Source organism: Pinus tabuliformis, chromosome 2_2 (assembly GCF_031772625.1).
Source record: "Pinus tabuliformis cultivar Carrire ecotype Pingquan chromosome 2_2, CPIR1, whole genome shotgun sequence".
NCBI classification, from domain to species: domain Eukaryota; kingdom Viridiplantae; phylum Streptophyta; class Pinopsida; order Pinales; family Pinaceae; genus Pinus; species Pinus tabuliformis.
This window is the reverse complement of record NC_142300.1, coordinates 260615821-260643437: the sequence shown is the minus strand read 5'-3', so window position 1 is coordinate 260643437 and position 27617 is coordinate 260615821. Positions and strand designations below refer to the sequence as shown.

The 27617-nt window shown below is 38.9% G+C and overlaps 1 protein-coding gene across 4 annotated transcripts in view; it reads right to left on the bottom strand.

Moving 5' to 3' along the window:
• LOC149192294 (putative sucrose-phosphatase 2) overlaps positions 1 to 27617 on the bottom strand; it is a 389696-nt gene that overhangs the window by 248399 nt on the left and 113680 nt on the right. For 3 of the 4 annotated variants that reach the window (XR_016254345.1, XM_089404530.1, XM_089404529.1), the window contains exons 4-5: positions 17657 to 17851; positions 15571 to 15870 (exon numbers count right to left, since the gene is read on the bottom strand). Coding sequence is in view for 3 of the 4 variants with exons in the window: in XM_089404530.1 (XP_089260656.1) it covers positions 15571 to 15870; positions 17657 to 17851 (495 nt within the window). In the remaining variant the exon portion in view is untranslated. The remainder of the gene's footprint in view (positions 1 to 15570; positions 15871 to 17656; positions 17852 to 27617) is intronic. The other variant, XM_089404531.1, reaches the window with a different exon arrangement.

Genomic DNA, 27617 nt, shown 5'->3' with positions numbered 1-27617 from the left:
ATTACCAAGCTATGTGGGACTCTATTATAGCTGCAGGAAAGGGCTTCAAAGGCCCTAGTATGCATGACTTGAGGGGAGCTCTTTTGCAAAAAGAGATATCTTCCATTGATGAGTATTGGTTGAGTTTAAAGATTCATGGCTCAAAACAGGTTGTTCCATTATGTCAAATGGATGGACCGATGGAAAGAACCGCACTATCATTAATTTCCTTGTTTCTTTCCCTCAAGGAACCATGTTTTTGAAATCAGTTGATGCATCTGATAAGGTAAAGGATGCAACCCTTCTATTTGAGCTTTTGGATGGCATTATTCGGGAAGTTGGGGAGCAGCATGTTGTGCAGGTCATCACTGATAATGCCTCAAACTATGTTCTTGCTGGAAAGATGCTTGAGACCAAATATAAGACCATATTTTGGACTCCATGTGCTGCACATTGCAGAGACCTCATGCTTGAGGATATAGGCAAAGTGGAGTGGGTAAAAAACACTGTAGAGCATGCCAAGTGCATTACAAAATACATTTACAACCACTCATGGGTATTGAGCCTAATGAGGAAACACACTGGGGGCAAAGAGCTTGTTAGGCCTGCAACTACAAGATTTGCAACTCACTTCCTCACGTTGCAATGTCTCAATGGTCAACATAAAAACTTGCAGAAAATGTTTTCCTCTGAAGAATGGTCTGAATCTTGGTGGGCTCATAAACCGATGGAAAAGACACCAAAAAGAAAGTGTTAGACACTTATTTTTGGAAAAGGTCTCTAGAGCTTGTGAAAATTATTGAGCCCCTTGTTAAGGTGCTAAGGTTGGTGGATGGGGAAAGATTGGCCATGGGCTACATTTATGAGGCTATGGATCAGGCAAAGGAGCAGATACGGGCAACTTACAAAGACAGGTTAGCTAAATATGGCCGTATATGGGAGATCATTGATAACAGATGGAACAATCAACTCCATCGTCCTATACATGCAGCTAGGTATTTTTTGAACCCAAAGTATCACTATACAAATCGGCTAGGAGATCTGCATGATGGGGAGGTCAGAGCTTGATTGATTGATTGCTTGGAGCGCATGGTCCCTAGCCATGCAGACCAATTGGAAATACATAAACAGCTTACTGTTTTCAATATGGCAGGTGGTACTTTTGGCAAAAACTTGGCAAAGATGGCAAGAGATGTGGACCAACCAGGTAAGCAATTCCAATTTCCATTTTGTTTTTCTTTTCAAGTTAAAATTGTTTACGTTCTTTACAATTCAAATTATAAACTAAGTTACTAATTAATGTCTTTTTCTTTGTAGCACATTGGTGGGAGTCATTTGGTGGCCAGTGTCCTCAATTGCAAAGGTTTGCAATTAGAGTCCTCAGTCAAACTTGCAGTGCTTCAGGTTGTGAGCGCAATTGGTCTATTTTTGAGCGCATACACACGAAGAAGAGAAACCGTTTGGAACAAAAACAGTTAAATGATCTTATTTTCATGCAATACAACCTTCGACTGAGGAGGAACCAAATGATGAGCAAAAAACCTGATCTAGATCCCATTGTGTTGGACGATATTGATCCAACATCAGAATGGGTGGAGACTGAAGATCCTATGTTTGAGGCTGATTTTGATATCGACATGGCTTTAGCGGGGAATGAAGCAGATTATGTGGCGGCATCAGAACCAGGATCAGTAGCGGCATCAAGGAAAGGCAAAGAACCAATGGAAGGCACTAGTCGTGCAGGTCGACAAACTCGTGCTTCCATTAGGTCCACTTCTATTGTCATTGGTGGCATTGATACTGAGGTTGCAGATCAGGCTGAGGCATCCTCAGACTCTGAACCAGATGATGTCTATGTAGCTCCTGATGATGATCTTGTGTCTAGTAGTGGTGATGAACTTGATGATTGATCATGTGTACACTGTAGACTTGTAGTAGGCCAATGGCCTCATAGCTTGCAGCATTGTTTTTGGACTTTATAGGCCATTTAGAGCCTCATTTCTTATGTATTTTGTTATTTTGTCGATGATATGTATTGCACTCGGTGCCATTTCAATATATTCACCTTTACATGGTATATAAATGAGCAAACTTTGCATATTTTGTCTCTATTGGCTTGGAATCATGGTTTTACATCTTAAAAATAGTTTTGTTTCATTCAAAATTAATTATTTAATGTATTTTTTTAAAACCTGTTTGTTTAGACCAAACCAGTCCCGGTTAAACCGGTTCCGGTCGGTAAACTAGTTCATTAGGTGGACCAATCTGGTCACCGTTTCCGGTTTTAAAAACATTGATCAAAATCAAAATGTGTTATATAGGTAGACTGTAGTAGCAATGCCAATGGCAAATAGAAATAGAAAATACAAAACAACTACAAGGTAGTAAGTATCTCATGAGTCATCAATCATCATCATCATCATCAAAATCAGCGTCATTGTCATGGTCACCACTGCTCTCCTCTGCTGCATCCTCCTCTGTACCCTGTTGACCGCTACGTGTCAACTACCCATAGAAGTACACCCCCTTTTTTCGCAAAAGGGATAGCGCTTGAGCGACGTGTCCGTGCCATTCGACTTCCATCATCAACCTGATCGTGTTATGTTGTAAACCCAGTCTGCATGTGTAAATTGTAAATAATCTTAGCAAATATGAGTCATGTATGTAAATTGCCTAGGTGGACCTAATTTTCTAGTGATAATCTATGTTCCGGAAGGTTTTTTGTCTCACCGATCCATGATCGGCAGAGTTTTCCTTTAGCCTAACCCCAAAGCCAGAATGAATTTTGGCATTAGAATCTTAGGGGAATCCTAGTGTGGTGATCTGCTGGATTATATTGGGTCGCAGAACTGGGTGGTCTATGAGGGTCTATGTCAAATGGGTTTTCCCCCTTGTGATGTAAAATTGTAAAAATCATGATGTAAAGTGTCTTGAGGGTTAGAAAATGTTTTAATCCCCTCATAAGTCCTAAGTCCTAGGTCCTAGGTAAGTTTTTCAAAGGCTAAGTTCAAGGATCGAAAAAAAAAAAAAAAAAAAAAGATAAAAATAATAATAAAGTAATAAAAAAAATTTAAAAAAATTAAAAAATTAAAAAATTAAAAAAAATGAATAAATAAAAATTAAAAAAAATAATAAAATAAGTCGAAATTTTGAGAAAACAAATGCAAAATTTTAATTTTTAATTTATTAAAATTTCGACGGATGAGATTAAAAGATATCTTGATCCTCATCGACGGTCGAAATCATTTTGACATGGATCACTCGAACTAGCCGTTGGGAATTTTTCCTTTAAATAAGGTGCTAGGGGTCATTTGAAATCAAGATTGGATCTGAGAGTCTGGTGCTAAAGAAAGCTCTCTTGTAGTCATTTTTGTGCAATAAAGAAAGACTTTGGGGTTAAAAATCTTGCTGGTGTTACTCTTCTGGAAATGTTGTAAGATCTTTTATTTTTTCTGCATAATTTTATTTTCAGCCATTGATAATAGCTTGATGAAGATTGATCTAGGCACAGGTATCTTGTCTAATCTCTAGGATTTGAATGATAGTTTAGATTCTGAAATATAATGGCAGATATCTCCATTTGATCTGGGTTTCACTATTGTTTTCTCCCTCTATGTTAATGGTTGATTTTAAGTTGTGCAGGATATCATAGTTTTGAGTTTATCGGGCGTTAGGGGAAGTTCTCGGCTGAACCAACCAACTCTCGGATTGCACTTTCTGAAAGAGCCCAGCCAGTTTTGATTCTGGGCTTATCATTTGAAATTTTTTTTATGAATGCATGAAGGGTTTTCTGAAGCATCTCACATTAAGTTTAAAACTCTGAAAATATTTCTGTGACATAACGATAAATCTACCTATCTAGAGCCTTCAGTTTGTAATTACTGTAATTATTTCGCTAGTTTTTGTTAGGGTTTTAGGTTTCTTCTTTGCACATTTTATTTCTAGGTGTTCAGTTTTTGGAGGTTGCAGGTTGGAAGAAAACAATTTAGCTGAAGCGAGATCTAGGCCCTGGAGGGTAAGATCTGGCCTCAGGATCAACGCTAGCAAGAATATTTGCTTCAGAACCACTTTTTTGCAGGTGCATGCCTCTGTTGTTTAAGGGTTCAAAAATCCGACAAATTTTTATAAGGGTTAAATTGACAAGTCTGAAGTAGCTGATCTCTAAATTAAGTTTTATGAAGAGGTTCAAGGTTTTCCAAGCCATTTCTTTGCTGCTGCCTGGGGTTTTATTTTACAGAAAAAAAAAAAAAATTAAAATAAATAAAAAAAAATTAAATTTTTTTTTTTTAAGCAGGCTGTGGGATTGCTGCCTCACCTCCACGCAGTTTTTTTCCCACTGGCAACCTTTTCTCCCTCTGTGTCTTTCTCTTTCCAAATGTTGCTCAGCTTCTGTGGCTCATCCAGCACTCCCACACAGCAAATCTGTTGTCCATTTCACGCATTCACCAAGCCTGCGTTTCTCTCTAGCACCCTCACCTATCGCTGGCCCTTTTCCCTTTGAATCAATCACACAACCCCTATCCTTCCTCTTTCCAGTCTACTCTTCATCGCTATCCAAATCCGCACTTATCTTCTTCCTCACGCTGCCTAGCTTCTCGTTTTCCCCTCAACCATCCTTTCATCAAAGCTGCCAGCAGATATATACAGCGTTGCGTTTCAACCATCAGCTCTCCCTCCATCGATTTGCTACTCTCCCATTCCCGCGTACCTGCAAGAAAAAACCACCAACCTCATATGCTACTCCTTCCATAAGTTCATCATTCCTCTCCACGCTGCCATAAATCTGCTGCCTTCCTCATTTCTTCTCCACGCTGCCTTTCTCCTGCGTGAAACCCTCTCCTATCCGCTGCAATCCATTCCATCTTCACGCAGCCAGCTCCATCGAAACTGCAAATCCTTCTTGCTGCGTTCACCTCCGTCGAGTCTTGCCACTGTCAAACTCCTCAAACCTACATACGATCAATCAAAATTCGACTTTCATTTTTTTAATATATGCGTCAAGTTTTATTTTGCTTAGTTTTAGGTTAGCGTAAGTCTCCATTTTTCCTTCATTTAGCTTGGTTTTATATTTTATTTAGTTTATTTTGATTCTTTAAAAATGAAAAAATTTGATTTAGTTTAATTATAGTTTTTATCTCACCTTTTTACTTTAACGTTTCATTTAAAAAAAAAAAAAAAATAAGTTTAATTTAGGATTTAGATTTGATAATAATTGACTTTCATTTTCAATTATATGTATGTAGATAGGTGTTAGTTCTTTCATTTTGTTTTTAGCTTAGTTTTTTTAGTCTTAGGGTTTAGTTTTAATTTAGATTTAATTTTGTTTAAATTTTGATTCTAAAAATAATATCAAAAGTATAAAAATAAAAAAAAAAAAAAAAAAAAAAATTTATTAAAAATTTTGTTTTTATTGAATAGTTTAGATTTTTGTTATCATTTAGATTTAGATTTTTGTTTATTTCACTTTAGCAAAAATCTCATAAAAAATAAAAATATTAAAATATATATATATATATATATATATATATATATATACTTAAAAAATTATGAAAAAAGACTAATTAAAAATTGGAAATTCCTTTTAAAGTCTTTTTTCTGTTGTGGTATAGTTAAATGTGCTTCAATGTTTATATCTGGAGATTAACTATTTGAATCTGGTTAGCATTTAAAATTTCGTGGTTATTTAAAGCACTTAATCTTTCGAATTTTAATTGCTGGAATATTGTTAAGCCATTGAGCATTTATCGATTATCTTGCATTTGGCAAAAGTTAACCTTTGTTTGAGTTATTTGATGGTAAATGATTGTTAATGAGCTCATATTTCTGCAAGCATTTGATAAATAATCATTCAGTCATTAACTCCATAAGGCACTGGTCTATTAACTTAATAAAATCAAATAAGTGCTTGTTTTCCCTCGTGTCTCCCAACCCAACTAGTCCACAGTTGGTCATCCATTTTCCCATAGGGTCTACCCCCCTTAGCCGCGGGAGACAGGCTTAAACGGAGAGATCGGGGATCAGGGTGACAGCCCCCGGTCTGAGTGTTGTCGTGACAATCTATGCGACAACTTTTTTTGGCACCGTTGTCGGGGACATTTTATTCTCGGCGTTTCAACGACAATCATCCTTCTCATTTCTTATCTTTTTATCTGGCCCGGCAACGCCAACATTTTTTGGCGTCGTTGTCGGGAACAGAGTTTTTTTTGTCCTTGGTTTATTCGACATTCATCTTCTCTTTTCTCATCATTCTTTCATCTTTCTCATCTCTCATTTGAGCTGGCAAATTCAACATTTTTTTTGGCATCAGTTGGATCTTTTCATCGCCTTATCTTTCGTCATATCAGCAACTACTCTTTAGTTCGTTTCTTGTTTGGGTGGCGACTCCATTTCTTTTCATTTATTTTTTCCCAGACAAGAAGCCTCTCTCATATAAGCTTGTTTGTTGCATTTTGGATGCTAGAATTAGATTCATTGTTCAAGTGGCGACTCCACTTCTTTCATCTATTGGTTTTCTTGAGCAGAGATCTCGTTCTATCATCCATTTGGTCCCTCGTTATTCATCATGGATTATTCGTTTAAACCATGTCATTTTACTGATGATCTCCATGATTTTCTAGAAGAGGCCATTTCTAAATTACTTTTGTTCTCAGATGGTGATTCAGTCGCTGTTAGAAAGCATTTAAACAGGTTTACTTGTGTAATGATCATATATTGTAGATTTCCTCAATATAATCATGAAGATGTCAAAATGCGTCTATTTGTCCGTTCTTTAGAGGGTGATGCTTTGAATTGGTTTAATAATTGTCCTGAAGATTCTTTCACTTCTTTACAAGACATTGTCGATGCTTTTAAAGATAGATATGGTGATCCAGATAGCTCGTTTTATGCCCCTAAAATTGTGCAACGGAATGAAAGTAATCTTATAAAAGGTCCAGCTGTCGATAAAAGATTTCAAGACAATTCTTCATATCAGAATGTGCCATCCACTTGTACCATTTCAGATCAAATCCATGATACTAGAAAAGCAGGGACAAATTGTAAAAACAGTGTTGACAATGAAAAGGAAGATCCAAAGCAAATTATACAAGAACTAATGCAGCTGGTAAAAAATATGAAGATCAATCAAACTAATTACGCCAATGATGTGAGAACTTTATGCACCCACTTGGAAAAACGTAATAAGGAGATGGAGATCATGAAAATTAAACACTCTGATTACATAATTGACATGCAAAATCAACATGCTAAGGAAATTGAGGCCATGAAAACTAATCATGACACAGAAATTAGTTTTATGCAAAACAAGTTATCAGGCCTAGAGGACAATATGACGACCATGCAAGCAAATCATAAGAAAGAGATAAACTCTATGCAGCATTACTTGATGACCATAAAGGAAAAGGACGATAAAGTAATAAAAGATATGGAAGCTAATCAGATATGTCTTCAGAATAAGTTACTGACCATGGAAGAAGACCATGCCAGGGAAATCAGTGCTATAAAGGTTGAGCACTCTAGTCAGATGGATGCCATTAAAATACAGTTTCAGAAATTTCAACAGCAGTCGGAAGATGAAAGAAACCAGGGAACGTCAATAGATCAGGAGCCTCCTTATCTGTTACAGCAAGCTCCATCTTGTTATGAGGTCCTTTGTTCCATTGAAAATGACCTGGATAAAAGGGAAATTAATAATCAGGTTGATGCTCACACGGTTAATCCACCAGTCATAGAAGGTCAAGTTATAACTCATGGCACTTGTGAGATTGATCCATCATCCTTGACAGGGCAGATGCAGAATGAAGAAAGACATGTCACGCATATCTTACATACTTCATCTGAGAGCTTTGAAGCAGAAAGTCCCACGTCAGTAGTGATACAGCTTGCCACAAAGTAAAACCGCAAGAGAAAGAAAACGAGAAGAAGATTTGATGTATTAGACGGCCACGAGCAGCGTGATTTTCAGATAGGAAAAAATCCTACCATATGCAGAATTGGACATGGCACATCTGACAAGCAGCCGACAGATTTGCCTAAAAGTAGGCAAATGCTCAGTATTCACTATATTGAACACATCTGATGCCATGGGGCATCCTTTGTATTTCTAACCCTACTCCTTATTTTTTCAGCATTTTCATTTCTGTTTTAGGAATAGATTTACTTTTCATGTTACTAGATAGTTAATAAAGGAAGAGCTTATATCTTTCCTGTGCTTAATGTTATATGATGATTTTTGGATGGACGCTACTTATGTTTTGTTGTGTGTTGCATGGATGCAGATTCTGGATTCTCACATTCCTACAGTGCAACAATGTGTCCCCAAGTAGAGCCAGATGTTGACCGCTACGTGTCAACTACCCATAGCAGTACACCCCCTTTTTCGCAAAAGGGATAACGCTTGAGCGACATGTCTGTGCCATCCGACTTCCATCATCAACCTGATCGTGTTATGTTGTAAACCCAGTCTGCATGTGTAAATTGTAAATAATCTTAGCAGATATGAGTCATGTATGTAAATTGCCTAGGTGGACCTAATTTTCTAGTGATAATCTACGTTCCGGAAGGTTTTTTGTCTCACCGATCCATGATCGGCAGAGTTTTCCTTCAGCCTAACCCCAAAGCCGGAATGAATTTTGTCATTAGAATCTTAGGGGAATCCTAGTGTGGTGATCTGGGAGATTATATTGGGTCGCAGAACAGGGTGGTCTATGAGGGTCTATGTCAAATGGGTTTTCCCCCTTGCGATGTAAAATTGTAAAAATCATGATGTAAAGTGTCTTGAGGGTTAGAAAATGTTTTAATCCCCTCATAAGTCCTAAGTCCTAGGTCCTAGGTAATTTTTTCAAAGGCTAAGTTCGAGGATCCAAAAAAAAAATTAAAAAATAGATAAAAATAATAATAAAGTAATAAAAAAATTTAAAAATAATTAAAAAATAAAATAAAATAAAATTAAAAAAAATAAATGAATAAATAAAAATTAAAAAAATAATAAAATAAGTCGAAATTTTGAGAAAACAAATGCAAAATTTTAATTTTTAATTTATTAAAATTTCGACGAATGAGATTAAAAGATATCTTGATCTTCATCGACGGTCGAGATCATTTTGACATGGATCACTCGAACTAGCCGTTGGGAATTTTTCCTTTAAATAGGGTGCTAGGGGTCATTTGAGATCAAGATTGGATCTGAGAGTCTGGTGCCAAAGAAAGCTCTCTTGTAGTCATTTTTGTGCAATAAAGAAAGACTTTGGGGTTAAAAATCTTGCTGGTGTTACTCTTCTGGAAATGCTGTAAGATCTTTTATTTTTTCTGCATAATTTGATTTTCAGCCACTGATAATAGCTTGATGAAGATTGATCTAGGCACAAGTATCTTGTCTAATCTTTGGGGTTCAAATGATAGTTTAGATTCTGAAATATAATGGCAGGTATCTCCATTTGATCTGGATTTCACTATTGTTTTCTCCCTCTATGTTAATGGTTGATTTTAAGCTGTGCAAGATATCTTAGTTTTGAGTTTACCGGGCGTTAGGGGAAGTTCTCGGCTGAACCAGCCAACTCCCGGATTGCGTTTTCTGAAAGAGCCCAGCCAGTTTTGATCCTGGGCTTATCATTTGAAATTTTTTTTTATGAATGCATGAAGGGTTTTCTGAAGCATCTCACATTAAGTTTAAAACTCTGAAAATATTTCTATGACATAACGATAAATCTGGCTATCTAGAGCCTTCATTTTGTAATTACTGTAATTATTTTGCTGGTTTTTGTTAGGGTTTTAGGTTTCTTCTTTGCACATTTTATTTCTGGGTGTTCGGTTTTTGCAGGTTGCAGGTTGGAAGAAAACAGTTTATCTGAAGCCAGATCTAGGCCCTGGAGGGTAAGATCTGGCCTTAGGATCAACGCTAGCAAGAATATTTGCTTCAGAACCACTTTTTTGCAGGTGCACGTTTCTGTTGTTTAAGGGTTCAAAAATCCGGCAAATTTTTATAAGGGTTAAATTGACAAGTCTGAAGCAGCTGATCTCTAAATTAAGTTTTCTGAAGAGGTTCAAGGTTTTCCAAGCCATTTCTTTGCTGCTACCTGGGGTTTCATTTTACAGAGAAAAAAAAAAAAAAGTAATAATAATAATAATTAATTAATTTTTTTTTTTTTTAAGCAAGCTGTGGGATTGCTGCCTCACCTCCACGCAATTTTTTTTCCCATTAGCAGCCTCTTCTCCCTCTGTCTTTCTCTTTCCAAATGTTGCTCAGCTTCTGTGGCTCATCCAGCACTCCCACACAGCAAATCTGTTGTCCATTTCACGCATTCACCAAGCCTACGTTTCTCTCTAGCACCCTCACCTATCGCTGGCCCTTTTCCCTTTGAATCAACCACGCAGCCCCTATCCTTCCTCTTTCCAGTCTACTCTTCATCGCTATCCAAATCCGCACTTATCTTCTTCCTCACGCTGCCCAGCTTCTCGTTTTCCCCTCAACCATCCTTTCATCAAAGCTGCCAGCAGATATATACAACGCTGCGTTTCAACCATCAGCTCTCCCTCCATCGATTTGCTGCTCTCCCATTCCCGCGTACCTGCAAGAAAAAACCACCAACCTCATATGCTACTCCTTCCATAAGTTCATCATTCCTCTCCACGCTGCCATAAATCTGCTGCCTTCCTCATTTCTTCTCCACGCTGCCTTTCTCCTGCGTGAAACCCTCTCCTATCCGCTGCAATCCATTCCATCTTCACGCAGCGAGCTCCATCGAAACTGCAAATCCTTCTCGCTGCGTTCACCTCCGTCGAGTCTTGCCACTGTCAAACTCCTCAAACCTGCATACGATCAATCAAAATTCGACTTTCATTTTTTTAATATATGCGTCAAGTTTTATTTTGCTTAGTTTTAGGTTAGCGTAAGTCTCCATTTTTCCTTCATTTAGTTTGGTTTTATATTTTATTTAGTTTAGTTTGATTCTTTAAAAATGAAAAATTTTGATTTAGTTTAATTATAGTTTTTATCTCACCTTTTTACTTTAACGTTTCATTTAAAAAATAAAAAATAAAATTTTAAAAATTAAAAAAAAAAAAAAAGTTTAATTTAGGATTTAGATTTGATAATAATCGACTTTCATTTTCAATTATATGTATGTAGATTAGGTGTTAGTTCTTTCATTTTGTTTTTAGCTTAGTTTTTTTAGTCTTAGGTTTTAGTTTTAATTTAGATTTAATTTTGTTTAAATTTTGATTCTAAAAATAATATCAAAAAGTATAAAAAGCATAAAAAAAAATTATTAAAAATTTTGTTTTTATTGAATAGTTTAGATTTTTGTTTATTTCACTTTAGCAAAAATCTCATAAAAAAAAATATATAAAATATATATATATACTTAAAAAATTAAAAAAAAAAATTATGAAAAAAGACTAATTAAAAATTGGAAATTCCTTTTAAAGTCTTTTTTCTGTTTTGGTATAGTTAAATGTGCTTCAATGTTTATATCTGGAGATTAACTATTTGAATCTGGTTAGCATTTAAAATTCCGTGGTTATTTAAAGCACTTAATATTTCGAATTTTAATCGCTGGAATATTGTTAAGCCATTGAGCATTTATCGATTATCTCGCATTTGGCAAAAGTTAACCTTTGTTTGAGTTATTTGATGGTAAATGATTGTTAATGAGCTCATATTTCTGCAATCATTTGATAAATAATCATTCAGTAATCAACTCCATAAGGCACTGGTCTATTAACTTAATAAAATCAAATAAGTGTTTGTTTTCCCTCGTGTCTCCCAACCCAACTGGTCCACAGTTGGTCATCCATTTTCCCATAGGGTCTACCCACCTTAGCCGCGGGAGACAGGCTTAAACGAAGAGATCGGGGATCAGGGTGACAGCCCCCGGTCTGAGTGTTGTTGTGACAATCTGTGCGACAACATACCCAATGTAATCTCTACATCTGTTGGTGTGGAGGATGACCCCTCAAGAGTATCACCATCTTCAAAAGTGACGGGCTCTAGCACTGGGTCATTAAGATCCAAGTTAGCCAATGCCAACTTAACACTGCGGTCCAAACCCATATCATCAAGAAAGGCATCCCACATCTTTGTCTTTCCCTTCAACCACTCATCCCTCTATCTGTAAATAAGACAAAGGTTGGTGTGCACATACACCATTGTCTTTGCCCTAGATTGCTCAAGCCTACTCTTCTTGACACTATACAAATTCCCATACATGCTCCAATTCCTCTCGCAACAAGAGGATGAAGTCACCTGAGAGAGGAGCCTCATGGCTAACTGCTGTAGAGGACGGCTTGTTGCCCCATGAGTTGCCTACCAAGAATAGGGCTTCTTAGCCCCCCTTGTCTCTAAACACATCATAGCCTGCAAATCTCCCAGTGCTAGTGGAAAAATCTGCAAAGGCATCCTTCACCTCATCAAGGGATGCTCTATCCTAAAATATCTGCCTCAATGCATCCTTCCTCCTCTGTGAAATTTCACCATCCATGTGAGGAGGGAATTTGCGGGAATGTCCACCATTCAGCCACTCATGGCTATAGTATTATGGGTTCAATGAGTGAGCCAAACAATGCAAAGGTGTGCAATTCTTGTCCCATCTGCTGACAAGAATATCATGTATGGTGGTGAAAAAGGCTTCTGATGATGTCTCATACTCTGGGCACTCATTATGTAAAATAATGGTCCTCACGGACTCAATCATGGAATCCCATCCCCCATAAACCTCTCCTAGGATGGGTTGGTCTGTTCTACAAATCGTAGCAAAGCAATGATAGTGTCCATGATCTTCATAGTGAGATCTACCCTCTCCCACCAAGCATCATCTAACATTGTGTCCTTGACTCTTTTTTAGGCTACTTGATCTATCTTTCTCCAAAAATACCAAAACTCTTAAATAACCATGGCCCCAAGAGTGGTCTTGACCTCCCTCAACCTCTTCAACATGATGAATGAAGAGGCAAACCGTTTATCTGCAATCTTCAACAGTGATAGATGGGTGTACTCTAGGACATGTTGGACACACTCCAAGACACATTGGACACGAGAATCCCATGTTCCAAGACACGCTAGACACAAGAATCGGACATGTGTCTTAGAGAATAGTGTCCAATTCGTGGGATTCAGGACATTGGGGGGGGGGACGAATCTAGTTTCTTAGAATGTAGCAATTATGAGAGATGTATCAGGAGGATCTAGAAGTCCATATTCCACCTTCTACAATTGGCAGGAGGAACCTAAAGGTTTAGCAGATACTCAGGGATACTTGGGAGTTTGTGGGGACTTCTAGGATGGGTAGGAGAGAGCAAAGACAACCAGATAGGTACACTGGCTACGTGGCATTAATAAGTCAATTCATGGATAGCAATCCTTCCAACTATCAAAGGGTGCACTAGATAGCAACGAAGCATGTCTTGCCTTATTTGTGAGGTACTATTGACTACGGGATCAGATATACTCAACGTGATGGTGTCAGGTTGATGGGTTATACTAACGCAAGATGGGTAGGCAGTACAGTGGACAGGAAGAGCACTTTAGGGTGTTGCTTCAGCATAGGATCGGAAGTTGTCGCTTGGTACAACAGGAAGTAGAAGTCTATGGCATTGAGCTCTACACAAGTGGAGTATATAGTAGTGAGCATGGCGACATGCAAGGCCATTTGTCTTTGGAAGCTATTAGTAGCCTTGTTTGGTCAAAAGGTGGAGACCACTGTGATTCACTATGACAATTGGAGTTGCATCAAGCTCTATGAGAACCCTGTGTTTCATGACAGGTTGAAGCATGTAGACATCAGATATCATTTCATCAAGAATTGTGTACAACATGGGACGGTCCAACTACAATATGTACCTATGGATTAGAAAGCATTGGACATCTTGATGAAGGCCTTGGGGAAGGCAAGATTCATCTTCTTTAGAGATAAGTTGGGTGTTATGGTGAAGCAGCTGAACACCTTCCTCACTAAGAGGAAGCATTAGATTTTGTAGCTCAGACAGGTGTTCTAGTCTCAGGAGGTGTCAACGACACTAAGAGCACAAGAGAATTAAATATCTCCAAGCCCAGAAAATCTTTGTAAGGGAAAATGTCTTAATTAGATTATTAACTAGTTTTCAATCATTTTCCTAACTTAGGAAAACAGGTTAATTAATCAGTACTAATTGAGACAAGTCGATTTCTCTCTAGTGACTTCTAGAAAAGGTGTTTGATGGATTCAAGATGATCGTAGCCATCAATCAGAAGTAGATCATGGTCGTTGAATTCTCAACGAGATGAGGAAATCGATGGGCATCTTGGAGATCATTCAAGTGGTGCATAGTGGTAGCATGGGGTTGACACTAGCGAGGGTTTCAACAGTGATTGAGCGAGAAGAAATTTTCTGGAGCATATTCTCCATTCATGAGACTTTCAACTTCTGAGTTGTAGAGGGAGGTTCTGCAAGGGTCAAATTAATTTGCAAAGGGCTGAGTTTTCTCCAAGAAGTGTGAATTACCAGAGGTAGATCGATTTGCAAAAGAAGGTTGATTTTCCAGAGAGAGGTCAAGTTTCCAGAGAGAAAGGCCGAATTGATAGAGGTTGATTTGCAATGGAGGCTAAGTTTATTTCTCCAGGAGTGCGAGTTGCCAGTGGAAGCCGAATTCCTCCAGGCCGCACATGTGGGCTGAGTTTGTGTCGTACAGGAGGGCCAAATTGCTTCCAGAGGGCCAAATTAACTTGCAAAAGTGAAGATTCGATCTTTGCTAGAGCTTTGCCATTTTATCGCAAGCAATTGTCATATCTTTCAATTACAGATTTGCTGAAGAAATAATAAAACCCCCATCTGTAGAGCTGGTTTTCCCCACATTGGGATTTTACCAAGGACATTTGTCCAAAAATATTGATGTCCATTTTTATGTGTGTTTTCTCAGTTCCTGTGAATTTTAATTGGTGAATATTGCAATAGTGTCTTTATTCAGTATTTGCAGTAAATATTTTTGCTAAGACAATTTATCTTTAAAAGGATAGGAGAATAATTACCAAATAATTGCAATAATTTTCACACAAAGTAGGTCAATGGGACTGTTGAGCACAATGATGCTGATACAAAGTAAAAGAACGAAAATGTCTCCTATATATGTGAGCCACTCAAGTAGAATAAGAGAAGAGCTAGGACGCAAATGCCAAATGGCATGTGATAGATAGTGGAACGGAAGTGTATCCCTAGAAGGTCAAGTTGAGCATCATAAACATCAAAGCAACATATATACAAGGGATTTTGAAGGAAATGCATGTGGATATATTATATGTCCTGGATGTTATTTAAATTAATTCTCTAGAGTGTGATCTTTGGACAGTATTGTAGCTGCACAAGCTTTTGGAGGGTGCACATTTCCATGTAGATTAGAAGTTGCAAAATTTCAGATCGAGTATTAAATTTCTAATGTGAAACTATGCTTTTGTAATTGAAGTAACCAATCATTCGCATCCACAAGTTCACAAGGTATGTGTGCATAACAGTACTTTAATGAGTACCATGATGTCAGTGTGTGTGCATGAGAATGTGCATCCAAGACAGAGTGCATCGAGAGAGATGTACTTCAGCTTTAACAGTGTGAAATTAAATAACTCACAATTACTTCCACTACTCTTTGGTAATTTTGGTCACTGTCTGGAATATGGCCACATAGCCACATCTCTAAGAAGAGATTAAACTCTATAACTTCTCTTTTCGCTGACCCATTATCTAGCAACCTTCCACTTTGAAGTTGAGCTTCCTTTATTGTCTTGCGTGGTGGATTGTATGGTCCAAAATCATAATGCTCTAGAGCCTGAATGATCCCACCAGCACATCTTTCACTTGCATGGTGGATGTTATTCACAAAATTATGGGACCTGTACCATTGGATCAGCTCCTCCTGAGCATTAGACACCTGCCAATTATATTTTTTCAGATTAGAACCTGAAATGTGAACATTAAATCAAAAAATAATTGTTGCTATGAGTTCATTTTGAGCAATTAAGATAGATTTGGTAGATCACACAAACTCTCGTAGCTGTCAAATCAACGAATCTAAAATGTAATGGCCATGCAAATTTGGCTACCACTTTAAAGCATCATTTCCAGAGCTATCAGCAAGTCCTTAGCTTCTAAAAATTTTCAAATCGAATGCTATTAGTTTAACATTTATGGCATGCTACCCAAGTAGATTGGTAGAAAAATATTCTATGGATATGCCATAATATGTGGAAATATTTACACAATTGTATCAGGGTTTCTTGTATATATTAGACATCTTATTTCAATCCTAGATAACAATTGAGTTTCGGATGTGTTTCATTCCATAAAATAAAATGTTCATAGTCAATTGGACATATCGTCCCCTTTATAGGCAAATACTCTGTGGAAACTCCTTGGAATTGGATAAACAATTTTTGAAATTTTTTTGGCAGTTGTAGCAGCAACATTCAATATTCTAAGGAGGATATTTGAGATGTTTAGAACATTCATGCTAATTTTAAAATTTTCATTCACATATATGAAACACAATGTACAGAGCAATGTTGCACAAAGCGCGATCGGGATTTAATCGGCGCCGGGAAAAAAGCGGAAAAAATCGTTAAAAGCGGAAAAAAGCGGAAAAAAGCGGGAAAAAAGCGTTTGGCACAAAAATATTCATTTTTTTTCATTTTTTTTCAATTTTTTTAATATCTAAACCATCTACAACATAAAATAAATACATTGACACCTAAATATGATAAAAAAACTAATATATAAGATGTTTAATATCATTTCTAGCGCTAAAATCACACATAACATTGAATCATGTCCTGAATAGTAAGTCCTGAGTCCCAACTCAGCCTCAAAATATCAACAAAAAATATGATAATGTATCTCATTATGTCATAATGTCATATACAATAAAATGAAAGTCTAATCCTATTGATTTCCTCCAGCTCCTCTCCCTCACCTCTTCTCCTCCTCCTCCGCGCGCAAACAGCAAAATGACATAAAAAAAATCGATTTTCGCCTATTAAAAGCCCGCTGCCCCGTGCCTCTGCAATTTTTTCTGTAAAAATCGCGATTTTTGGAAAAAAATCGCGATTTTTTCCGAAAAAAATCGCTATAAAAAAAAGTCCGCGATTTTTTGGTATAAAAATCGTGATTTGATCGGGCAGAGGAAAAAATCGCGATTTTCCGATAAAATCGCGATTTTATCGCGATTTTAACAACACTGGTACAGAGCACTGTTGAGCTATGATTTTGAGCAGATGAGGAATTTTAGAGCATAGTACAAAACATTTTGAGAGTCAATTTCAAATGCCAGAATAAACTCACTTCCAAAAGTGTATTTGATTTTGATCTGTTATAGAGTCCAAATGACGATAATAAAGACAAGAAGATAAAATTCATTTTCTGGGACTAAAAGTGTTTTTGTTTTGAATATTTTGAAGCCTAGATATTTATCAGTCTGTACATGATAGATATTAACACCACTGTTGGAATTAACAGGGTTTATTACTGCACATTTACATGTTGTTGAGGGAAGTCGTGTTTCTATTTTAGAGAAAGACTAAATGTAACCACGTCAAGTAGAATATTCACTTATTTATTGGCCTCATACCAGTTGCATCTGTACCCATTTTATTACAAAAAATGTAAGATAAGAGATTACAAAGCATAAAGGTACGAAAAGATAGCTTAAATGCAGTGCATACAATGACTCCATTCACTCCTTCAACCAAGAATAATTCTGTATCATTGCCCGAGTCTCCACAAACAAGAACATTCTTGGATAGGCACCCCTCTTTCTTCATTTTTCTCATTAGGTAGCCAAGGGCTTCTCCTTTTCCACCCATTTTGGGAAGCACATCGAAGGCCGTACCACCACTGAAAATTAACTTCACATCAATCTGTTCACATGCAAAACAAAAATATTATTAGCCAAAACATGTACATTCAACCAAGGTAATGATAAATCTTACTGTTGAAGGATTGATTAGAATAATTTATAAACGTTATCACTCTGAGCCTTATAGAAATTCAAAATCTTGTAACTGAAGAATTGATATGTTATGATTTATTTGTATTGGAATTTTAGAGTTGCTGTCTTTAATAATCGTGATTCTACCACAGCCTTATGTTAAAAGACAAAGTGATGGCTCCAAAGATTATGAAGGACAATTGTTTGTTCCCTGGCAGCATATTTGACTGCTAAGGTTTTCAAAAACAATTAGCTATGAAATCATAAGCACAAAATAATAAGCATTACACCAACTTGCATCTCTGGGATTTGAATATGAAACTATACTTTCCTCATTACACAAGGTATGTCCTTGGTGAAAATTTGGAAGGAATCCAATCCCTGGAAACAAAAACCAATGTTGCAAACATTGGCATCAAGATAAAATTGTCAAGGGTCTGGAAAACCAAAAAATCGGGAAAATCGGGAAAATAAAGGTAAAAATCAGCAAACATCAGCAAAATTAATTTACCATCAAAACATCGATAAAGATCGGCAAACATCAGCTAGGCCAAAAAATTGTGATTTCGAGATAAAAACAGGATGTTATCGAGATATTCACAACAATGACAAAAACTTAGCATCAACTTCACAATGCAAAAACAAGTATCACAAGAAGAGAAGTACTACTTCAAGGATGATCTCCAGCCCATATGTCAAACGTTTCAATCATTTCAGTCAAAGAATCATTTTCTGGTAACGTTCACATTCTATATCAATTCTCTATAAAATTGATCACCCGATAGTGTTTGTGTTTGTTATAAGCTTTTTATCTATCTTGTAATACATTAATAGCTACAGCAATATAACAATACTAAATTAGCAAATCAAACAAGTTTTTAACACTGTAATTATGAGATTTGCTTTTTCAACTATCAAGTCAAGCTTAAAATAGGAATTTGAGGCACAAATGACTTTAAAATGCAATATGTTTAAGGGCTTAAACTGCAGTAATTTTCAGATTGCTTAAACAGAAAATAAAGTTTAAAATTTTGTGTTTCTTGGGTTAGTTGAAAGGGAAGGCCAATGTCTTACTTCGTTTTGGGCTATAGGATCAAGTATGCCACTTTAGAGGGTAGTTGTATGAAAAATCTAGGAGCTGGTTGGGCTGCAAAATACAAACCAAAAACAGCCCTAAATTTAGCAAACAAAATGTCACAGGTTGAGCAAGGGAAGGGTCTTGATAAAGGGATCCACTTCCAAATAGATCTAAGGGTAGCTTTGCCTAAAGTTTCCAAACTATGCATCCACTATCAAGATGCATAGGGCATATGTTTTTCATCTTTAAAACAAAATAACAAAGAAGTTAGGGGTACCAAATGTTAGAAAATCGGAAAGGTAGAAAATTTTTCTTATGTTGACAATTACATGTGATATTCTTGTATTCTTATTAACTTTCTTTATATTCTTCTTTTATCTTATTCTCATCAAGCAACCATCAAATCAAAACATGAAGATCAATGACACTAGATATAGGCCCTCAGCGAAGGCTAAAACCCCTAAGAAAGGGAAAAGCCAGTCAAACTCTTCCACTAGTATATTCAAATCAAATTGAGACAAACCCAGACCTTAGACCTGACAAAAAGACCTTCCTCACTCCACCAAGTCAGCATTCCAAGATGATCAACCAAATACCAAAAGTCAACTTTAGTCAAACTAATTCAATGCAACTTAAGTCAGAATTTTGGTCCCCTAGCCTCAAAATCTCAGCCCTACTGCAGCCCTGGAACTTCGGCCCTCCTGCAGCTTCAGATTTTCGCATTTGTGAGACAAAAGAGGGAGAAAATGAGGTTCTTTCTTCTTCGCTTAGGGTTTCTTCTTCTTCTAGGCTTCTTTGCTCCTTCCTATTTCACACTTATTTTCGTCCTCCTGCAACTGCAGATCAAATTGCTTGATTGTCTCTCCCAAATGAGTAGAGTATCTGCCTATTTATGGTGGTTTCTGGCTCCCAATTAGGCCAACTTGGTGGAGGAGGCCTAATTGACTTATTTTACATCAAAATAATTTTCTTTCTTGATAGATAAAGCCCAAGAAGGGTCTATTACATGATGACAAGGACTAGGACTCAAGACATAAACCCTAGAAGCCTACAATAGAGGCTAAGACCTAAAAATAAAATAATAAAGCATGAAACCCATGCTTAATAAACAATCTTTCATTTATAATAAAATTTATTTTTCTTTCTTTTGACAAATAAATTACATCATGACTCAAATACAATTATGAAGAGTGACTCTAGTTACATTCTTCAACACTCCCTCTTACCTAGGGAGGTATTCATAATTACATATATACATAGGTACATGGAAGATCTCAAAATGATGTTCTCTATGAAGAGTCATAGCACACGCAGTGCTACAAATTAGATACTTGACCAAGGTATCTAATTCGGTGGACTAAGGTTTGTTCCAAGCTTTAGCCACTCTAGGTACCATCAAGCTTCAGCTCTAACACCAACCCAAAGATCTAGGTGTGTATGCAAGGTCAGAGCTCCAAGACAACCGCCACCCTCCCTACTTAGGGATCTAGACATCATCACAGGCTGCCTAAATGTCCTCACAAGCATCTTGTCGCCCCAAGAAGCTTCATCACTCCCTATAAACTAAATCAAATATGTCCATTAGTTCCCACATGCTCCAAAAATGTTCAACCCTTTTATGGAGAGATTAACTTGTACAATCACAATCCCAATTAGCAACAAACTTTCAAATATATATACAAGTTAACACAAACCTTTGGGATCTTCAAATATATTGATGCTACTTAGGTCATCATCATACTATCCAAACACATCTTCATTGGAAACTTTCTTCTTTAACTTCTTACAGCAACACCAAACACAACGAGGTCTTTGTTTGCAACATCATGGATCAGGAACGTCCATCTGTAGTACTTTCATTCTTTGGACTTATTCTTTCTTTCAAGGTATTCATTATAGATGTTGTACTATGCCGTCCCTCTTAATTTGGGGAGATATAACCTTTCTTGTTGAGAAATCAATGCTTATAGGAATTATGGTTTGATTACTCTTTCTTGATAATTACTTGTGAGTTGTGTTGGCTTCTTTTACTTCTTTATTAGTTTATCTTTCATCAAGCAATTACCAAATTAAATGTATATGAAGACCACAAGAACAAGAGACACAAGATGTAGGCACTCAGCCAGGGAAAAACCCCTCCAAGGGGAAAACCCAGTCCAACTCTTCCACTAGTAGATTCAAATCAAGATGAGGCAATCCAAGACCCATTAGACCTAGATAAAAGCCTCCTCCAATCACCAAGTTAGCACTTCATTCCAATAGATGATCACTGTCAAAATCTCCAAGTGACAACTTCCTAGTAGCAGCAACAATCCAAAATTTCGACCCCCAGCTATAGAATTTCGGACATGCAGTACATTTAGAATTTCGACTACAGAAACAACCCAAAAATTCTACAAGTGTGAGAGATAGATTGCCCAAGAACTCGATTTAGGTCTTCCACCTTCTTCTATCCTTCTCCAACAACTTTGCTCTCTTTTTCTTGTGAAAATTCCTAGATCTAACAATCTCTGGAATCCTACTACAACCAACTGAATCTACTTCACCTAGATTGTAAATTACAATACAAGCTTATTTCAGATTTCTTCTTGAAACGTTGAAGTAAATTACTGAAGCAGCCTACACCAATTTAATATGATTCTAAAACATAGAAACTGAGCAAGGAAAATAGAAAGACATAGGACACAGTTATTTTTGGACAATAGTCCCCAGAAAAACCCAATCCAGGAAAACCGGTGCAGCAACTCTGAGGGTTTTATTATTATGCAGGAGAAATTCTGAGTACAATTCTAGGATGTTCAACTAGCAATCTGATACAGAGAGAACACTGAACAAAAGACTAGTGAAATGATCTCACCCTGTCACTGCAGAATCAGTGACTGATCATGCTGCTTAGAGGCTCTACGTGGCCTCTGCGCAAAATTGTGTCACCGTGGGTAGTTTCTGTGTCACCCCTCCTGGGTATTACGTTGCCTCTCCTCTGGATTCTCTGCAGGCTGAGAAATCAACCTTCCACCTCCCGGACTCACACCCCGATTTCCATCAACTGAATTTCGACTTCCCTCAACAAGAAACTCGACTTCCCCTCAAGGACTGCGCTGCCTTTGTGTCAGCACTACGTGGGCCAGCGTCAGCCTTCCTCTGGACGTCTTTTTGTTCTCCCTTTGCCTTGTACTCTCCGAAAATTCCTTCTTACGGATTCTCACTACCCCTCTACTGCAAGAAATCTCCTCAATCAATTTTCTTCCTGAGAACTTCTCACTTCAGAAAAATCGATTTCTTTAATCTCTCTGCGTTTTCTAAATGACCCTCAAGCCCCTTCTTATATCTTCCTGTTGGAAACCAACGGCCTAGATTAAATCTTAATAAAAGGCTTAGATCGTTTTGGTTTGATTTGTGTCTTTTTCTAGAAGTTTCACCCCTGATTAAATTAATACCCATTAATATTTTAATCTTCCTAAGTTTAGACTTAGGAACCCCATTAAAAATATTAATTATTTTAATCAAATCACTTCTGGGTGGAATTTCCCAAAACGCTTTATGGGTTCTTTGGAATGCATGTGCCCAAGCCTCTCTACAAAATTTGAGGCTTAGAGCACATCCGATGCTACCCCAAATCAACACTCCCTCTTAGCGAGGAATGTGCTCTAGCAATACACTGCTACTGCATATTGCTCTGACTCTAAAGCATCGTCCTCTGCGTTGTTGATGTCTAACATGTTATCCACCACCTACTGTGTTGTTGCTACTGTACTCCTGCCTTTGACACTGACACTACCAATGCTACATCTATACTACAACTCCCTCTCAAATGTTGCATCTGCTATGCTGCTAGCATTGCCACTGCTAACACTGCATCTGTACTGCAACTCAGTTGCTAAGAGAAGCAACTGAAAACACCCAAAAACTGGACAAGTATCTAGTGGATACACCTCAGTGCTAAAATGTTGATTGCTGCTAGTTCCACACTCTCTTCTGAAACCACTGCGGTGCTAAAGCTCTACACTGTGCCTCCTCGCACTATTGCCTCTCTGCTATGCGCTGCTCACATTTTGGCGCTACTAACCACTGCATCTGTCGAATCAACACTCCATGGCACTAACTGAAAACTACTCCATCCCGATTCCCACTACTACTGATCATGGGCTCCCGTAGCAAGGTGATGATCCAAGAGGCGGGCTCCTCAAGGATCCTGCCTATCTGTACCTCTATCGAACTACAGTTCTATATCAGCCTACCTCCCTCCTAAAGGTATCTTGGTTGTCATGGAGAACTCCTCCTCCTGTTCGATTTTTGCGGCAGCAACCTTAGGAGCACGCTTCTTATCCTTGTCCTTTTTCTTCAAAGGACACTGGAATGCATAGTGGCCCATCCCGCCACATCTGAAACACTTCACCTTGGAGACATCTTTCTTTCGTCTCTGTTGCCCCTGATGTCCCTTTGATGCAAGGGTTGTGTTATCCTCCTCCTTTACTTTGGGCTTCGACCCACTGTTGTTGCTTCTCCCGTCAAGTTTGACCTTGAGTAGGTCTCTCCTCAGCTCTTCTTGTTTCAAAGCTACCCACATCTCGTCCCAATTTGGCAATGCTGCTCCACCCAAGATACTTTGGTGATCCAGATGGATATTGGTGGCCACCCACCAATTCCACTTAGACCCCCACCATTGCTTCTTTCAGTTTTTCAGTTTCCTTAATTGTAGCACAGTTTACTATTTTTAGCAATTTTCCGGGTCCTAAACTTCCGGAGTCGTTTTGAGGCCCTAAACGACGTTTTTTTGGAAATCTACCAGCCAGCTATTTTTTTTCTAAAATCGCCTTTTCCATCGTAGTCCTCGAAGAGATCTTTCCAACGGGCTATCGTGCGCGTCAAACGGAGATAATATGACCAAGTCACGACCCCAAGAAGTTGGTTGTCCAACTCTCCCCAACGGGGCCCATAAACTCTTGGTGTTACATCTCCTCGGGTTAGGGTTTTGGTTGTTTAGGGTTTGCTCTTATTGTTCAATAATAAAAAGGCCCTTGAGTCTCATTGTAGTTCAGTTTAGAGGCATGTAGCCGCCACACCTCTTCTTAGAGATAAGCTACCATCGCCCTAGCTGGTGTATTTCCATTTCTGTTTGTAAGCATATTTCAATATTTTACATTCATGAAATGAAGTATTATTTCCGTTGCATCTCTGTGTTTATGGTTATCTCTCTAATTTGTTGCGTTGCTATTTAAATCCGAATCAGTGGTATCAGAGCGGTCTGTTTTTTTTTTCTTTGTTTTTCTTTGCATGTCCCCAACGAGGTCGGGATATAAGGAGTTAGGGCTTGAACTGGTCGAACCTTTGTAAGACCAACCTCACAAATCCCGACGGCCTCCCATGGCGAATGAAAAGAAAGATGAAGGGCAGGAGATCCTATCAAAATCTTGCTCGAAGAAGCCCTCGAGCGACAAAGGAACGCGATGATGGACAGCTTTGCCCAGATCCTTCAGCAGCTACCCAGGGGCGACGCATCGGCTTCCAATAGCTACTCTGGAAACGCCACACCGTTTAAGGTACAAGTTAATTTTGAAATCCCCATATTCAAGGGTCAGATAGACGCAGATGTCGTCGATAAATGGTTAAATCTGCTAGAGGGTTATTTTTCTGTTCATGATTTTTCCAGTCAAGAAAAGATTATTTTCGCTCTTCTCAAAGCAGCCCCCCACGTCAAGGACTGGTGGGAAACCTACTGCGAGCAGAAGGATGAAAGTACAGGCTCACTATTTTCAGTTGCACCCACTTGGAATTCATTCCGGGATGCCATCAAGGAGCAATACTACCCTGTCGGAAGCTATGAGGATCAATACATAAAGTGGACCACACTGTGGCAGGGAAGGGACCAAGACGTGCCGGAGTTTACCAATATTTTCCATACCCTTCGCACAAAGTTGGGTATCAAGGATTCGAAGCAGGATTTGGTACTCAAATATAGTGGCTGCCTGCACAAGTACATCCAGGAAGAAATAGAATTCCTGAACATCTCCTCGCTCGGCACGACATACCGATATGCCGTCAAGGTCAAGCAAAAGTTTAAACAGAAGCGAGACTTTGGATCTGCGAATCTGAAGCAAGGGAAAGGTGCCCCCAAACCGCAGAACAAAGGACAAAGCCAAGGCGGAGCGGCCCAAGACAACCCGCCAAAGCTGCAAGCAAAGAACAGCGCCGCGAAGCCGAAAAAGGACATGCGAAAGTGGTGTGAGTTCCATAAGAGCTCCACTCACAACACAAGTGAATGTTGGGCCAAGCAGTCACTAGTGGCCGAGCTAAAGGTTTCGGAATCAAATGCATGTTCCGACTTTGAGTCAGAACCCGACAAGGGGAATGACAAAGGGAAGCAGATTATCGATGCAGAGCCCAACGCCACCATTGCCACCATGAAGATCCAAAAGGAGGAACCCGAAGATCCAGAGGAAGAGGAGCGTTTCTTCCACTCCTAGACAACGGGAGCCAAAAGAACCTCATTTCGACAGAGGTCGTGAAGCGGCTGGACTTACTGACCACAGCACATCTACAACTGTACACCATTGCGTGGCTTCACCAAGGAGGGGATCTTTGCGTGAGCCAGCAGTGTCGCCTTCCATACAACATCAAGCCCTTCACGGATGAGGTATTGTGTGACATTGCTCCCCTTGAAGTTTGTGATGTATTATTAGGACAACCATACTTGTGGAAGCGACATGTTGTATATGAATCAAGGCCCCATGCTGTTATTGTTACTTTGGAAATAAGTTGTACAGGATACTGGAGGTAGCACCACCTACCGCCATCTCTTTGGTTACTGCAAAACAATGCAGTAAGCTCATTTCCAAAACCAGGAAATTTGTTTTCCTGATGATACGCCCTCAAGGAAAGAAGAAGACAGTGGCCACGACCTCCAGACAGGGCCCCTCCGCACGACAACTACAGATGGACAAGGTCGTGGAGGAGTACGAGGACATCTTCACCTCCCCTGCAGGGGTTCCTCTGCACTGTCAGGTCAAGCACTCCATCGATCTAACCCCAGGTGCACCGCTACCCAATGGACCAATCTATCGACGCTCTGTTCTAGAGAACGATGAAATCAAGAGGCGGATTCAGGAGCTGCTGCAGAAAGGTCACATCTGTCCGAGTTCATCGCCTTGTGGGAGCCCGATCGTGTTGGTACGGAAGAATGATGGGACTTGGAGACTCTTTATTGACTATCGGGCGCTGAATAAGATCACTGTCCGTAATAGGTACCCGATCCCACGGATTGATGACCTCCTGGACCAACTGAAGGGACCAAAATATTTCAGCGAGATCGATTTGAAGTTAGGATATCACCAGGTACCAATTGAACCCTCCAATGTGTGGAAGACTACCTTCAAAGCCAAGGAGGGCCTTTTCGAATGGTTGGTTATGCCTTTCGGATTGACGAATGCTCCTGCAACCTTCATGAGGCTAATGGATGACGTCTTGCAGCCATTCACCAACTCAATTGTAGTGGTATACTTGAATGACATCATGATCTTCAGCCAGAGTTGGGAAGAGCACCTCCACCACATCCGACAAGTTCTCCAAACGGCAACACAAGTTATGTGCCAATTTGGAGAAATGCACTTTTGGCATGACCCAAGTTCAGTATCTAGGATACATTATTGATGAACAGGGGGTGCATGTGGATCCAACCAAGATCCAAGTCATTCGGGATTGGCCATCTCCAACCACTCTGATAGAGCTCCGCAGCTTTCTAGGTCTTGCCAACTTACTGCAGGTTCGTGTTGGGATTTTCTCATATCACTTTGCCCTTGAGTCAAGTCACCAAGGGAGGAGTGAAAGCAAAATTCTTTTGGTCTGAATCTCAACAGAAGGCATTCACAGAGCTGAAAGATCGCCTCTGCTCGACACCAATGCTCGTATTACCAGACCTGCAACAACCATTTGAGGTCGAGACAGATGCCTCTGACTATGCTATTGGGGCAGTCCTTACTCAACACGGACATCCAATGGCATATCACTGTGAGACACTTTCAGATACAGTCTGGAAGTATCCCACTTATGACAAAGAGATGTATTCCATTGTGCAGGCCTACCAACAGTGGAAGCATTACATTTTGGGGAAGGAAACGGTCATCCACACAGACCACCAACCCCTACAGTTCATACAGACCCAAAGGAAATTGCAGAATGATTGCCATCAAAAGTGGTCCACATACCTGCAATAGTTCCATTTGAATATCAAGTATAAGAAGGGCAGCACCAATAATGTTGCAGATTGCCTCAGTCGACCACTGATCATGGCGTTAACCACTGTGCTCAACTCTTGTGGGCACGAGACTTCTGATTGGCCACTTCTCTACAAAAGCGACCCAGAATTCGGCCACACATACCAGACACTCTTGGAGGGTCAACATGTTCCAGATTTTCACCTCCAAGATGCCCTGTTATGCCACCTGGGTCACCTTTGTGTTCCTTCAAGCGAGCATGCCAAGATGATTTGGGAAGCACACTACAGTCGGGCTGCTAGGCATTTCGGGGTCGAGAAAACGGTGGCAGTACTGCAGAAGTATTTCTATTGGTCGAATCTTCGACAGGATGTCGGGAAGTACATCAGATCATGCACTGCTTGCGC